Genomic DNA, 17,542 nt, shown 5'->3' with positions numbered 1-17,542 from the left:
AGGATTTTCATTTCAAAATATTGTTTAGAGAGAAGTTGCAGAAGCGATTGAGATTGTGAGCTAAAACATAGACAAAGGCAGATTACTATAAACTCTGAGAAGTCACCCAAAAGTACATGAAAGGGATTTGGTTGTACTCCAGCTGCAAATCCATAAACAACAGTTTATCTCTCAGTCAAAAGTAATGCACACACACACACACACACACACACACACACACACACACACACACACACACACACACACACACACACACACACACACACACACACACACACACACACACACACACACACACAAATACACACACACACACACACACACACACACACACACACACACACACACACACACACACACACACACACACACACACACACACACACACACACACACACACACACACACACACACACACACACTATCCACCATGACAACGATGGTCTCCTTCCTCCTCTCCTTAGCCCTAGTCCTCACCAACGGTCAGTATTTGTACCGGGCTCATGGATTATCTGGAAAACAGATACCTTATTATTGAGGTAAGCGACACAATTCTAACCAACCATTTTATACTGTCCAACTACCCCTGAAGTACTGTAGAAAAATATACGGGCTAGAAACAAGAATCAAGTTTCTCTTTTGAAGGTCAGGGAGAAAAAATCTTGCTGAAACAACAGCAGAATACTGGTGAAGTTTGGTTGTGGTTTTGGCTCTGGTATACTGCGAAAATTATATACAGTTGAAGTCTGAAATTTACATATACCTTAGCCAAATACATTTAAACTCAGTTTTTCACAATTCCTGACATTTAATCCTTGTAAAAATGTCCTGTCTTAGGTCAGTTAGGATCACCACTTTATTTTAAGAATGTGAAATGTCAGAACAATAGTAGAGATTTTTATTTATTTCAGCTTTATTTCTTTCATCACATTCCCAGTGGGTCAGAAGTTTATATACACTCAATTAGTATTTGGTAGCATTGCCTTTAAATTGTTTAACTTGGGTCAAACGTTTTGGGTAACCTTCCACAAGCTTCCCACATTGAGTTGGGTGAATTTTGACCCATTCCTACTGACAGATCTGGAGTAACTGAGTCAGGTTTGTAGGCCTCCTTGCTCGCACACACTTTTTCTGTTCTGCCCACAAGTTTTCTACAGGATTGAGGTCAGGGCTTTGTGATGGCGACTCTAGTACCTTGACTTTGTTGTCCTAAAGCCATTTTGCCACAACTTTGGAAGTATGCTTGGGGTCATTGTCCATTTGGAAGACCCATTTGCGACAAAGCTTTAACTTCCTGACTGATGTCTTGAGATGTTGCTTCAATATATCAACATCATTTTCCTCCCTCATGATGCCATCTATTTTGTGAAGTGCACTAGATCCTCATCCAGCAAAGCACCCCCACAACATGTTGCTGCCACCCCCGTGCTTCACGGTTGGGATGGTATTCTTCGGCTTGCAAGCCTCCCCCTTTTTCCTCCAAACATAACGATGGTCATTATGGCCAAACAGTTCTATTATTGTTTCATCAGACCAGAGGACATTTCTCCAAAAAGTATGATCCTTGTCCCCATGTGCAGTTGCAAACCGTAGTCTTGCTTTTTTATGGCGGATTTGGAGCAGTGGCTTCTTCTTTGCTGAGCGGCCTTTCAGGTTATGTCGATATAGGACGGGTTTTACTGTGGATATAGATACTTTTGTACCTGTTTCCTCCAGCATCTTCACCTTTGGTGTTGGTGTTGTTCTGGGAATTATTTGCACTTTTCTCACCAAAGTACATTCTTCTCAAGGAGACAGAACCCTTTCCTTCCTGAGCGGTATGTGGTCCCATCATGTTAATACTTGCGCACTATTGTTTGTACAGATGAACATGGTGCCTTCAGGCGTTTGGAATTTGCTCCCAAGGATGAACCAGACTTGTGGAGGTCTACAAATTTTTTTCTGATTTGTTTTGATTTTCCCATGATTTCAAGCGAAGAGGCACTGAGTTTAAAGGTTGGCCTTGAAATACATTCACAGGTACTTTGACTCAAAATATGTCAGTTAGCCTATCAGAAGCAGAAGCCATAATTTTATGGAATTTTCCAAGCTGTTTAAAGGCACAATCAACTTAGTGTATGTAAACTTCTGGAATTGTGATACAATGAATTATAAGTGAAATAATCTGTCTGTAAACAATTGTTGGAAAAATTACTTGTGTCATGCACAAAGTAGATGTCCTAACCGACTTTCCAAAACTATAGTTTGTTAACAAGAAATTTGTGGAGTGGTTGAAAAATTGGTTTTAGTGAATCCAACCTAAGTGTATGTAATCTTCCGACTTCAACTGTATATATATACCTTAATGTGTCGAATAAGCAATCCAATTAATGCAATCTCTGTTCAACTAATCAACTTCGCTGGCTGAGGCCCTTTGAGAACATCAGTGGATGTTAGCTGTCCTATATGTGCCTGAGTACTATTCTTATTCCCTTCCATCAGCATGCACACTAAACAGTGTGAAACTTCATCAGAGGCAAAGTATTGTGTTGGGCAGTAATAATTCAATCAAGAGTTTGCAAATGTATCTTGGCACTGTAAAATATTTATTTTGTGAAATATAATATGCTAGGTCTATGAAAGTATACACTGCCCTCATATATTGTAGTTATTCTATGACCTGTCTTCACTGATAATGCCAAGTTTGATTACAGTATATGTTGAGTCCAAGAAGTGGAATAAATATGCAGCTCCATCCTGTCTGCTGTAGGCCCACAGTATTATTAGCTACAGTAATCAAGGTATCCGTCATTTCTATTAAAGTTAATTGAAATAGTAATGTGTTCCATGAAAAGTTCATGCTCCAATCTATCCATTCATTATGACCATAAGGTAAATCGGTTACGGTTATTTTCTTCTTTTGAGGCCATTCAGAATATAGCGCTGAAAAAGATGGGAAAATATTGTGAGAATACAAATAAGATTTGCTTAAATGAAATGAATAATTTGTTTATCATTAAACTCTTCCTGATCCCTCTGGCTCTTTTTCTTCAATATTCCTCCCAGGGTGCCGCTGGCTCGACTCCTGCATTAGTCATTTGAACAAGTCAATTCATTTTTTTTCCTTCAGTGAGATTCATTCCAATCCAACAAGTGACTCAAGAGAGAAGTAGAGAAAGTGAAACTGAGACAGAGAGGAAAAATGATCAGTTGTTATTATTACTTCTCATCCTCAGTATCTCTCCCTGTCAATCTCACTCTGAAAGAATCACTGTTGTTCACTACCACTGTATCAGACCACCGAACAACGTTCAGATAGTAAACAACACAGGTCTTTCTCCTTGTGAGGCTGTGAAAGTGACATTGATGAGTAGGTGCTGATACTTTCTGCCTCAGTAAATTATTAGACAATCTGGACCCTCTCTTTATAAAAGTATCCGGCGCAATTGTTGCAACCCTTATTACAAGCCTGTTCAACCTCTCTTTCTTATCGTGCCGCCTTATCTCAGTTCACTGGTCACGATGGCTACACCCACCCGTAGCACGTTCTCCAGCAGGTGTATCTCACTGATCATCCCTAAAGCCAAAACCTCATTTGGACGCCTTTCCTTCCAGTTCTCTGCTGCCTGCGACTGGAACAAATTGCAAAAATCTCTGAAGTTGGAGACTTTTATCTCCCTCAACAACTTTAAACATCTGCTATCAGAGCAGCTAACCGATCGCTGCAGCTGTACATAGTCCATCGGTAAATAGCCCACCCAATTTACCTACCTCACCCCCATACTACTTTTATTTATTTACTTTTCTGCTCTTTTGCACACCAGTATCTCTACTTGCACATGATCATCTGATGATTTATCACTCCAGTGTTAATCTGCTAAATTGTAATTATTCGATTTATTGCCTACCTCATGCCTTTTGCACACATTGTATATAGATTCTCTTTTTTTTCTACCATGTTATTGACTTGTTTATTGTTTACTCCATGTGTAACTCTGTGTTGTTGTCTGTTCACACTGCTATGCTTTATCTTGGCCAGGTAGCAGTTGCAAATGAGAACTTGTTCTCAACTAGCCTACCTGGTTAAATAAAGGTGAAATAAAAAAATAAAAAAATAAATAAAAAAATCGTCTGATATCCCCATAGATTGGAAAGCTGCCACGGTTTTTCCCCCTCTTCAAAGGGGGAGACACTCAAAACTCAAACTGTTACAGACCTATATCTATCCTACTCTGCCTTTCTAAAGTCGTACGAAAGACAAGTTAACAAACAGATCACCGACCATTTCGAACCCACCGTACCTTCGCTATGCAATCTAGTTTCCGAGCTGGTCATAGGTGCACCTCAGCAACGCTCAAGGTCCTAAACGATATCATAACCGCCATCGATAAAAGACAGTACTGTGCAGTAAAACTAAATGCATGCACTTCAACCGATCGCTGCCCGCACCCGCCTGCCCGTCTAGCATCACTACTCTGGATGGTTCTGACTTAGAATATGTGGAAAACTACAAATACCTAGGTGTCTGGTTAGACTGTAAACTCTCCTTCCTAGAATCTGCTTCCTATTTCGCAACAAAGCCTCCTTCACTTATGCTGCTTAACATACCCTCGTAAAACTGTCTATCCTACCGATCCTTGACTTCGGCGATGTCATTTACAAAATAGCCTCCAACACTCTACTCAGCAATTTGGATGTAGTCTATCAAAGTGCCATCGGTTTTGTCCACCAAACCCCATATACTACCCACCACTGCGACCTGTATGCTCTCGTTGGCTGGCCCTTGCTTCATATTCATCGCCAAACGCACTGGCTCCAGGTCATCTATAAGTGTTTGCTAGGTAAAGTCCCGCCTTATCTCAGCTCAGTGGTCACCATAGCAACACCCACCCGTAGCACGCGCTCCAGCAGGTATATTTCACTGCTCAACCCTAAAAGCCAACTCCTACTTTGGCCACCTTTCCTTCCAGTTTTCTGCTGTCATTGACTGGAATGAATTGCAACAATCACTGAAGCTGGATACTTATATATCCCTCACTAACTTTAAGCATCAGCTGTCAGAGCAGCTTACCTGTCACGCCCTGACCTTAGAGATCATTTTTATGTCTCTATTTTGGTTGGTCAGGGCGTGAGTTGGGGTGGGCATTCTATGTTGTGTTTGGCCGGGTGTGGTTCTCAATCAGAGGCAGCTGTCTATCGTTGTCTCTGATTGAGAACCATACTTAGGTAGCCTTTTCCCACCTGTGTTTGTAGGTAGTTGTTTTCTGTTTTGTGTATATTACCTGACAGAACTGTTTCGTTTTCGTTCTTCCTCGTTGTTATTTTGTTTAGTGTTCAGTTTGATTAAATTTATAAAATGAACACTTACCACGCTGCGTTTTGGTCACCTTCTTCCCAGGACGATCGTTACATTACCGATCATTGCACCTGTACACAGCCCATCTGTAAATAGCCCATCCAACTGCCTCATCCCCATATTTATTTATTTATTTTTGCTCCTTGCACAACAGTATCTCTACTTGCACATCTATCACTCCAGTGTTAATGCTAAATTGTAAATATTTCGCCACTATGGCCTATTTTTTTTTTTTTTTTGCCTTAATTTAACTAGGCAAGTCAGTTAAGAACAAATTCTTATTTTCAATGACGGCCTAGGAACAGTGGGTTAACTGCCTGTTCAGGGGCAGAACGACAGATTTGTACCTTGTCAGCTCGGGGATTTGAACTTGCAACCTTCCGGTTACTAGTCCAACGCTCTAACCACTAGGCTACGCTGCCGCCCCATTGCCTTACCTCCCTAATCTTACTACATTTGCACACACTGTATATAGATATTTCTATTGTGTTATTGACTGTACGTTTGTTTATCTCATGTGTAACTCTGTGTTGTTTGTGTTGCACTGCTTTGCTTTATCTTGGCCAGGTCTCAGTTGTAAATGAGAATGTGTTCTCAACTGCCCTTCCTGCTTAAATAAAGGTGAAATAAAAAAATATACTAAAAAATTAGGAAGGTTGTGTGTTTCTAACACCAAAACGTATTAGTTACCCCAGAACTGTTTACAGCCTAGACACTGAGACATTTGTGTTTGATTGTAATGAACGTGTCGATCCTTTAGGGAGACTACATTCAACCATTACAATTAAGTGATAATGCCAGAGAAGGCAGGGTTTGTAGGATATATTGGCACAGGTGTTGTTAGGCCCAAGACAATGTAAAATTTTTACGTCATAGATTTAGCAGTTGGTAGCTTGTGGAATAAACACTGGCTGGAATGCGGTTTTAACCAATCAGCATTCAGGATTACACCCACCTGTTGTGTAATTAAGCAATAAGGCCTGAGGAGGTGTGGTATATTGCCAAAATACCACGGCTAAGAGCTGTCCTTAAGCACGACGCAATGCGGAGTGCCTGGAGACAGACTTTAGCCGTGGTATATTGGCCATATGTCACAAACCCCCGAGGTGCCTTATTGCTATTATAAACTGGTTACCAACTTAATTAGAGCAGTAAAAATAAATGTTTTGTGATACCTGTGGTATACGGTCTGATATACCACAGCTGTCAGCCAATCAGCATTCAGTGCTCGAACCACCCAGTTTATAATAATGCTTAATCTTGGGTCACACACCAAATCAACATCCTTGATAACACATGATCTTCTTCCAGGATCGTATGCTCATATGGCACCAGCAGTCTAACCGCTACAACACAGAGCTGCGGAAGAAGCAGACTGCTGAGTTTATAAATGGACTAAACAGGGACCATTGTACCTTGTGACAACACCTGGAGGGGACAGGGGTACGGGTGGACCGTGTGGAAAGAGAAATGGACTAAGTCAAGACCCAGAATCCAGCTAGAGCCTGTGGGAACCAGGCAGACAGAATAGTGGAAGTGGACCAAGAGTTGAAGGAGAGGGTGAAAGACAGGGTGAAGGACAGGGTGAAGGAGAGGGTGAAAGACAGGGTGAAGGAGGGGTGAAGGAGAGGGTGAAAGACAGGGTGAAGGAGGGGTGAAGGAGAGGGTGAAGGAGAGGGTGAAAGACAGGGTGAAGGACAGGGTGAAGGAGAGGGTGAAAGACAGGGTGAAGGAGGGGTGAAGGAGAGGGTGAAAGACAGGTTGAAGGAGGGGTGAAGGAGAGGGTGAAAGACAGGGTGAAGGAGGGGTGAAGGAGAGGGTGAAGGAGAGGGTGAAAGACAGGGTGAAGGACAGGGTGAAGGAGAGGAAGAAAGGGGGAGAGCAGGAGGATGGGCACTCCAGAGTCTTGGGTGAGTAGAGAGAGGAGCAGTGGGAGGCAGTTGGGGGAGCTCTGACGTCTTCTACAGGATGATTGCCTTTGATCTAGAGCCTTTATTTTCCTGCCTGACAGAGACTTGGCTGAGAGAGACCTGTTGGCTTATGGAGCATGGTTACAGATTTTTTGCCTAACACTAAGCATTATACAGCTATTGGCAGTTGGTGTCCTCCCCTGAAAATAGGCAACACACACACATTTATTTCAAGTATTTTATTTGCGGTTGGACCTACGTTTTGAATCAATGGGTTGCTACTAGTTAATTTGTTCAAAGTCCTATTTCACCAACAGTAGGTTAATTTGGTCAACTGTATAACATAGCATGGAAAACACAGAGAAAAGGGTTTCAGCATCATAAAGAGTTTCAGCATCACTAGGAGTTTTAGCATCACTAAGAGTTTCAGCATCACCAAGAGTTTCAGCATCATAAAGAGTTTCAGCATCACTAAGAGTTTCAGCATCACAAAAGGTTTCAGCATCACAACGAGTTTCAGCATCACTAAGAGTTTCAGCATCACAAAAGGTTTCAGCATCACAACGAGTTTCAGCATCACTAAGAGTTTCAGCATCACAAAGTGTTTCAGCTTCACAAAGAGTTTCAGCATCACTAAGAGTTTCAGCATCACTAAGAGTTTCAGCATCACAAAGTGTTTCAGCTTCACAAAGAGTTTCAGCATCACTAAGAGTTTCAGCATCACAAAGAGTTTCAGCATCACTAAGAGTTTCAGCATCACTAAGCCTTTCAGCATCACTAAGCTTTTCAGCATCTGCATAGCCTCCTGAGCGATCAGGGGGTTCGGTAGCACATTAACATTAAATAAAGGTTTATAAAAGATTAAGAAGTAGTTTATAAACTAGGAATTATTAGTTTATACATTAGTTTATAATAAAAAACAGTTATAACTTTAATGTAAAGCGTTTACCAGGGGCTCTTAAGGTGTCCGCAAACATAGGTTTGGTTTGCGCCTAGCAGAACTCGGCTAGGCGACGTGAACATCAGTGCTCGCATACTCCCTAAAGCTAAGCGGTGATATTATTATTTGTCACTCTTGAGCCACCGTAGCAACAACATAGCCATGACATTTCCTCAAAAAAGTCTGAATTCATTTCTAAGTTTTTTCAGAGGTCTTAGTCACAGAATTTTACACATAAGATGTTGGTGCAGTATTTCTCAAGTGAAAAAATGTGTGGGAAAACTAGTCGTCTCTCGTTGAATGACAACAAACACTTAATTGAAAAATCCCGTCCATAGTTCCCACTTCTACTAGGAATACTACTGTTGAACAATCACAGACGAAGGGACATAGACTTCGGCTCCCGGCCCTTCCTCAAGAGAAAATGGCGTGTGCACAAACAGCTCCCCAAAAAACTTTGTTGTCTTGAGAGATACAATTTACTGTTGATCAGCAAAAAGCTCTTTGAAGAAAATACCACTTTACTATACTCCAGCATATCTGTATCCCACTCATCTTGCCCACACTATCTTCCACTACGTGAGTAAGACATTTAAGCATGTTAACCCTCACAAGGCGGCTGGCCCAGACGGCATCCCTAGCCGCATCCTCAGAGCATGCGCAGACCAGCTGGCTGGAGTGTTTACGGACATAGTCAATCTCTCCCTATCCCATTCTGCTGTCCCCACATGCTTCAAGATGTCCACCATTGTTCCTGTACCCAAGAAAGCAAAGGTAACTGAACTAAATTACTATCGCCCCATTTCACTCACTTCTGTCATCATGAAGTGCTTTGAGAGGCTAGTTACAGAAGGATCACATCACCTCTTACATGACACCCTAGACCCTCTTCAATTTGCTTTCCGCCCCAATAGATCCACAGACGATGCAATCGCCATAGCACTGCACACTGCCCTATCCCATCTGGACAAGAGGAATACCTATGTAAGAATGCTCTTTCATTGAGGTGGTGAAGGTAGGAAACAACACCTCCCCTTCACTGATCCTCAACACAGGGGCCCCACAAGGGTGCGTGCTCAGCCCCCTCCTGTACTCCCTGTTCACCCATGACTGCGTGGCCACGTACACCTCCAACTCAATCATCAAGTTGCAGATGTCACAACAGTAGTAGGCCTGATTACCAATGATGACGAGACAGTCTACAGGGAGGAGGTTAGTGGTGCCATGAAAATAACCTCTCACTCAATGTCAACAAAATAAAGGAGCTGATCATGGACTGCAGGAAACAGCAGAGGGAACATGCCCCTATCCACACGACGGGGCCGCAGTGGAGCAGGTGGAAAGCTTCAAGTTCCTCGGCATACACATCACTGACGATCTGAAATGGTCCACCCACACAGAACGTGTGGTGAAGAAGGCGCAATAGCTCCTCTTCAACCTCAGGAGGCTGAAGAAATTTGGCTTGGCCACTAAAACCCTTACAAACTTTTACAGATGCACAATTGAGAGCATCCTGTCGGGCTGTATCACCACCTGATATGGCAACTGCACCGCCCGTAACCGTAGGGCTCTCCAGAGGATGGTGCGGTCTGCCCAACGCTTCACCAGGGGCAAACTACCTGCCTTCCAGGACACCTACAGCACCTGATGTCACAGGGAGGCCAAAAAGATAATCAAGTACATCAGCCACCCGAGCCTCGGCCTGTTCACCCCATTATCCCCAAAACCCCATCAGTACAGGTGCATTAAAGCTGTGGCCGAGAGACTGAAAACCAGCTTCTATCTTAAGGCCATCAGACTGTTAAATAGCCATCACTAGCCGGCTTCCACCTGGTTAGGCAACCCTACACCTTAGAGGCTGCTGCCCTATGTACATAGACTTGGAATCACTGGATACTTTAATAATGGAACACTAGTCACTTTAATAATATTTAAAATAATGTTTACGTACTGCTTTACTCATCACATATATATATATACTGTATTCTATTCTTACTGTATTTTAGTCAATGCCACTCCGACATTGCTTGATCTAATATTTAAATATTTCTTAATTCCATTATTTTACTTTTAGATTTGTGTGTTGTTGTGAATCATTTCTAGATATTACTGCACTGTTAGATAATACTGCACGGTTGGAGCTAGGAACACAAGCATTTTGCTACACCCGCAATAACATCTGCTAAATATGTGTATGTGACCAATAAAGTGTTATTTGATTGGGTGACAGACAGTGCTGTGTTTCTAGTGGAGGTGGCGGACCATAGACCCGTTTAGAGCCTCAACCCAGAGACTGTTTTGGACATGGCTGCCAATGAGGAAGGCCTCTGGGTTTTGTATGCCACCATCCAAGAGTGAGACGCTTCACCTGCCTAAGATGGTCTGAGACAGCCTGGATATAGAGCAGATGTTGGACACATAGTGTCCTCGGGAGAATGTGGAGGCAGCCTTCGTAGTCTGTGGGACGGTCTATGTCAGGGCTGCCCAATCCTCTTCCTGGAGATCTTCTGTCCTGTAGGTTTTCAGTCCAACCCTAATTTAGCATATCTGATTCAGCTAGTTAAGGTGTTGTTGAGCAGCTAATTAGTAGAATCAGGTGTGTTAAATTAGGGTTGGACTGAAAACCCACAGGACGGAAACCCACAGTTTATATAAGAAAATCAGTAAATTGAAATAAATACATTTGTCCCTAACATATGGATTTCACATGACTGGGCATTGGAGCAGCCATGGGTGGGCCTGGAAAGGTCTGGTCTCAGACGATCCCATAGGTGAAGAAGCCGGATGTGGAGGTCCTGGGTTGGCGTGGTTACACAGGGTCTGGGGTTGTGAGGCCAGTTGTGAGGCCAGCCAAATTCTCTAAAACAACGTTGGAGGCGGCTTATGGCAGAGAAATTAACATTAGATTTTTTTGGCAACTGCTCTGGTGGACATTCCTGCAGTCAGCATGCCAATTGCACGCTCCCTTAAAACTTGAGACATCTGTGGCATTGTGTTGTGTGACAAAACTGCACATTTTAGAGTGGCCTGTTATTGTCCCCAGCACAAGGAGCATCTGTGTAATGATCATGCTGTTTAATCAGCTTCTTGATATGCCACACCTCTCAGTTGGATGGATTATCTTGGCAATTATCTTGGAGAAATGCTCACTAACAGAGATGCAAACAAAATTGTGCACAATATTTTTGAGAGATAATATTTTTGTACGTATGAAACATTTCTGCGATTTTTTATTTCAGCTCATGAAACAAGGGACCAACACTTTACATGTTGTGTTTACATTTTATAGTTCAAACCATTTTCTCTTTCCTACTGCTTGGTCCCTTTGTTGTACACTTTGAGATACGTAGTTGTGAAATTGACATTCTCCAGCTAAATTATAAGTTCACCTGCACAAAGAATACAATTATTTCACAAAAAAGTTCAATCTTAGGTGAAATCTTAAAATTAGAATAAGTACTTCATGTTTAAAACACAACTTTACACCACCATAATTCAAAACATGTCTTCTGTTGCTGCAATACTGCTCATTAATTAAATGTTACATATATATAACAACAGATACAATTATATTTTTTTGATCAGTTTATTACACATTGGACCTCATATTATGAGTCATAACGATTCAGGATTTAAAAGCAACCAAAAATAAAACCCTTATCTGAACTAACAACATTTGGCTTCAATTACAAGAACAGTTGTCAAACAGTTATATTACAATACAAATCTTCAATACAAAATTGGAAAGTCAGAGCTATCCAGGAGGAATGGAAGGGATACAACATCATATTGAGGAACATAACGATAATAATAATAGCCAAAGCAATAAGGTCTTTAAAACAGTCCATAAACTGAGGCTAAATCGATTTAGTATGATACCTACTATGGAAATAAACACACTAGGCTATATTATCAGAACACAAGATCATCATCATTATTAAACGCACGTTACTGAAACAGAGGAAGAACCAAATCTACAGTCAGTTATTTCAACAATTTTTGTCAAATAGAAACAAACTTGGGAGTCAGGTGTCGGTACAGAAATGTTATGAATCTAATCAGGAATGTAACCAGCAAGCGTATACCTATATACTGTATGTGAGAACAACTGAAGAATCACACTGAGCAGATAAAAAGGCCACCTTTAGACAGGTGCCTCCTGTCTAAAGCCTCACTACTGTTATTTTACTGCTGCTCTTTAATTATTTCTTTCTTTATTTCGTATTTTTCTTTTAGGTCTTTTTCTTAAAACTGCATTGTTAGTTAAGGGCGTGTAAGTAAACATTTCACTGTTCTATTCGGCGCATGTGAAAAATAAAATTTGAGATTTTAGTGGTGTGAGGGAATCCAACAATCCAACAAACTGTAGTGAATCAGCTATCAGGAGTCTGCCAGTAATGGCAGGAGGAATCTTAGCAGGATTGTAACCAGTACTGTAACTACACATACTATGTGAGGAAACCCAATTAATCACATTGTGCAGAAAGAAACAATAATGGTGTGAGGGAATCCAACAAGTGACTCATTGAATTGCGTCTCACCAACTGCCAATTAGAGAAATGACTGACTCACTGCAAGACATCGGCCTTTGACTATCTATTGGCTAGTTTCCCCCACACTGTCTGTCTGTCTGTCTGTCTGTCTGTCTGTCCGTCCGTCCGTCCGTCCGTGAAATGCGTCCGTCCGTCCGTGAAAACATGAAATGTTTATGGATTTTTTAAAAGTATTTTATTAGAATCAAAGACACAAATTGTACACTTGATATAGTGTGCGTATTGCTAGAACTTAAATAATTTTCAATTAGGTTTTGTTTCATTAGTGACTTCTGTAAACAACATTTTGAAGGGTGAGTGTTTATTTACCATTTTTAGCTTTAAGGTAAAGGGTGATGGAAAAATATCCAAATGCAAAACGGACGGATGGACGGACGGACGGACGGACGTTGGAGTCCCTCCGTCCGTCCGTCCGTCCGTCTGTCTGTCTCTTAGACAGTGTAGACAAAGTAAACAAGGTTAACTCCTGCTCTCTCTAAGAGGAATAGCTAAAACAGTGATCTATTGTGTGTCTATTTAGTTCATTCACTTTAACCATTTTCCTTGTTCACTTTTCCCATGGTTCTTCCATATCCTCTCTGTTTGATTTATACCATCTTAAAACATGCTTCTGCTCTGCAGCTGTGGTCAGGCAGAAGCCACCTTGTCATGACCATTTTAGATTTTATTATCATTGAGTTACAATTACCTCTTTGATTCACAAACAACTACTACCATACGATCAGTGCCAAAGTTCTGTAGACAGAATGCATGGAGAAAGAAGCTTCAGTTTAGAGCACTCAAGGGATAAACGTAGAGAAGAATGCTACTCAGAAATGCTCCTCATGTACTACAAACAACACCCATTTCCTGATACCCACATTATAGGCAGACCGGCTTTCAAACATGTGCTCGCCAATGTCAAATCAAAACACTGTCACGGTCAACATAAAACAACATTGATAAAGATTCCTGATTTGTATTACATCTTACATAACCCAACTGGGATAAACAAGAATCCTTCTACTCAAATTGAAGATATTACTAAAATTCCTCTCTCAAATGGTAGCCTACTTTCAGTTGCACATTGTATTATTAAAAAACATTTGCAATCCATGATGTATTTGTTCTAATAATTGAAACAATGACAGAAAATAAGAAAATAATAAGTCTCACTGGAAAGAAAATATTAATTTTGATGATTGACATTACTTTCCTTATTTTTGTCACAGAGCAAATTATAGTCTACCTTTGCTACAAGCACATTTGGCACCAAAAACCTATACACCAATCAGTTTGTTTTCTTTTGTCTGTTTAATACATATTTGGCTATTGAGAGGACATCAAATATTAGGTTGTACTGCACTCATCACAGTACCACAATGTAGAAATAAATAGAAATATTACAAAGCCATCATAATCAAACATTAGACCCAATAGTACACATGTATGGCATACAATAGAAGTAGCTACATACATGACTGCCTACATGTAAAGGCCGACTAATTGGATTTTGTCGAAGCATTGGGAAAAGGGTTCAATAATGCAAATCATTTGTTTGGATTCAGATCAAGCTCCTCAACAATATCCAATAAACTGGTCCTTGTATGAAGGGCAGATTCAGAGTCAGCTCATTACAAACCGCTAGTTTCCATGGTGCCTCTTGATATAAAATAAATCTAAAATGAATAGTTGATTATTGGTCCCCCGAGGGTGATGTTCTCCTCTTTTCGAGGAGAGTTCTGAACACTTAAGGATAAGGAAAACTCCCACAACACAACAATACTAGATATACAGTGCCTTGCAGAAGTATTCATCCCCTTGGCATTTTTCCTATTTTGTTGCATTACAACCTGTAATTTAAATGGATTTTTATTTGAATTTCATGTAATGGACATACACAAAATAGTCCCAATTGGTGAATTGAAATGGAAAAGATTACTTGTTTCTAAAAATAAAAAAATAAAAAAAACTGAAAAGTGGTGCGTGAATATGTATCCACCCCTTTGCTATGAAGCCCTTAAATAAGATCTGGTGCAACCAATTACCTTCAGAAGTCACATAATTACTTAAATAAAGTCCACCTTTGTGCAATCTAAGTGTCAAATGATCTGTCACATGATCTCAGTCTATATACTGTAAAGGGTGTGTGTTGGTGGCAGGGAAGTCAGGCGCAGGAGAACAAACTTGGTATAAATGGAGTCGTTTAATAAGTGCTCACAAAACTCCAAAATACCAAAATATACAAAATAATAAAAGTGGGTACAAAACCCGTTGCATACCAACACATAACTTGCACATAACATACAATCAAACAATCTCCGACAAGGACATGAGGGGAAACAGAGGGTTAAATACACAACATGTAATTGATGGGATTGGAACCAGGTGTGAAGGAATACAAGACAAAACCAATGGAAACAGAAAAATGGATCAGCGATGGCTAGAAGGTCGGTGACGTCGACCGCCGAACGCCGCACGAACAAGGAGAGGGACCGACTTTGGCGTAAGTTGTGACATATACACCTGCTCTGAAAGGCCCCAGAGTCTGCAACACCACTAAGCAAGGTGCACCACCAAGCAAGCGGCACCACAAAGACCAAGGAGCTCTCCAAACAGGTCAGGGACAAAGTTGTGGAGAAGTACAGATCAGGGTTGGGTAATAAAAAAAGATCTGAAACTTTGAACATCCCACGGAGCACCATTAAATCCATTAAATTATTTAAAAAATTTAAGAATATGGCACCACAACATACCTGCCAAGAGATGGCCGCCCACCAAAATTCACGGACCAGGCAAGGAGGGCATTAATCAGAGAGGCAACAGAGAGACCAAAGATAATGACTTAAAGATTGCTGTACACCAGCGGAACCCATCCAACTGAAAGGAGCTGGAGCAGTTTTGCCTTGAAGAATGGGAAAAAATCCCGGTGGCTAGATGTGCCAAGCTTATAGAGACATACCCCAAGAGACTTGCAGCTGTAAGTGCTGCAAAAGGTGGCTTTACAAAGTATTGACTTTGGGGGGGGGGGGGGGGGGGGGGGGGTGAATAGTTATGCACTATGCAAGTTTAATGTTTTTTTGGTCTTATTTCTTGTTTGTTTCACAATAAAAATAATTTGCATCTTCAAAGTGGTAGGCATGTTGTGTAAATCAAACGATACAAACCGCCCAAAAATCTATTTTAATTCCAGGTTGTAAAGCAACAAAATAGGAAAAATGCCAAGGGGGGTGAATACTTTCGCAAGCCAATGTAATCTACTTTGTATTCTGGTGGGAAATACAAACTTTACATTAGCAGATAGAGGGCTGTGCTGTACAGTTCAAACCAACCCCAGAGAACAGAATACAATAAGAAGGTGCTGAGATGTGTAATACGTTCAGCTGACAGAGAAAAACTATGGGAGCAGGAGTAATGAGAATACACTCTCCGATGGAATAGGCAAGGGCACCAAGACTAACAAGGAAACAAACAGGAGGGAGAGGTAAGGGTGGTTCAGAGTCTGTATGCTATTTAACATTTTTTCATTCCATAGAAAGACTCTCTCAGGAGGCACTACGCACCAATGGTGTTGCAATGTGCTTATATGATGTGTTGCACATATTTTTTTCTTTATGACCCTCTGTAAACTTGATGAACACTATTTGACTGGTCTAAACCATCCCTTTAAGTTCTGCTCATTACTCCTGAACATGTAATGGTTTACATTGAGAAAATATTCAACATAGGTACTATTGTGAAATATGTCATTTTTTGTTGCCTTCTTTGGCTTGGTTAATATGACAATTAATGTTTGTTAAAAGAACTACACATTTGTTTGTGCCTCAGTGTTTTTGTTACTGCCACACAATATTAGTAGATAGATAGTAAGGGCAGACGGCTTTAGATATTCCTTAGGTCAATCCAGTCTTTCATTTCCTATCTTTAGGAAAGCAACAGATTTTGACCAACTGATCCAATATAAAGTGACAGCTTGTAATGACCACTGACTGGCTTTCTCACTATGTTTCCCCTATTCTCTCTCTCTCTCTCTCTCTCTCTCTCTCTCTCTCTCTCTCTCTCTCTCTCTCTCTCTCTCTCTCTCGCTCTCGCTCTCGCTCTCGCTCTCGCTCTCGCTCTCGCTCTCTCTCTCTCGCTCTCTCTCACTGTGTTGAGCAGAAACTTCAGTATGTTGGACCAAGTCTCTGTAAGAGAACTGTGATCACATTCATTTGGACTCAACCCATAGATACATACACTCGGAACCAGCAGTCTGTTGTTCCACTCAGACAACAAGCTCCCCCTTTGGGGACTCACTTGATGAGAGAAGCTCAGGATAAAATCAAACCAAAGCACCCTAAGTACTGGGATTGACTCCAGATCAGTAAACCTAAGTTCAACACTTCATGTTGATTCAAAAAAAGCATTGTTACGTCACAAACAACTGACAGCGATGCTGATCCAGGATCAGTTCTTGGGAACAGGATCACTTTGCTGCTACACTTGAGGGAGAGTGAAGACTGAGAAAGAGACTGAGTGGGGTTATGTTTCTCCTCAGGCGCAGGCAGACAGACCAGACAGGATGTAGGATTAGTAGGAGAGAGAGGAGACCATTTCGCTAGGGTCACAGGTGGTTCTGCTCAGGGGCTAGAAGGAGGCCTGGGGGAGGGGCAAGAGCCCTGGCTGTCTAAACTGGCCGTCCGCGTTTTCCACTGCAGTACACAGACACACACGTACACGTACACGTACACGTACACGCACACACACACGCACACACACACACACACACACACACACACACACACACACACACACACACACACACACACACACACACACACACACA

The 17,542-nt window shown here is 41.4% G+C and overlaps 1 protein-coding gene across 4 annotated transcripts in view; it reads right to left on the bottom strand.

The window, feature by feature from the left end:
* Positions 1 to 7,469: 7,469 nt before the first annotated feature.
* The window catches only part of LOC129829782 (synaptotagmin-6-like), a 106,440-nt gene continuing 96,367 nt past the window's right edge, over positions 7,470 to 17,542 (bottom strand). For all 4 annotated transcript variants that reach the window (XM_055891696.1, XM_055891695.1, XM_055891697.1 and 1 more), the window contains one exon: positions 7,470 to 17,408. In XM_055891696.1, the coding sequence (XP_055747671.1) occupies positions 17,337 to 17,408 (72 nt within the window). In that variant the 3' untranslated portion in view covers positions 7,470 to 17,336. The remainder of the gene's footprint in view (positions 17,409 to 17,542) is intronic.

Source organism: Salvelinus fontinalis, chromosome 31, assembly GCF_029448725.1.
Source record: "Salvelinus fontinalis isolate EN_2023a chromosome 31, ASM2944872v1, whole genome shotgun sequence".
In the NCBI taxonomy this organism is placed as follows: Eukaryota; Metazoa; Chordata; class Actinopteri; order Salmoniformes; family Salmonidae; genus Salvelinus; species Salvelinus fontinalis.
This window is presented reverse-complemented; position numbering and strand designations above follow the sequence as displayed.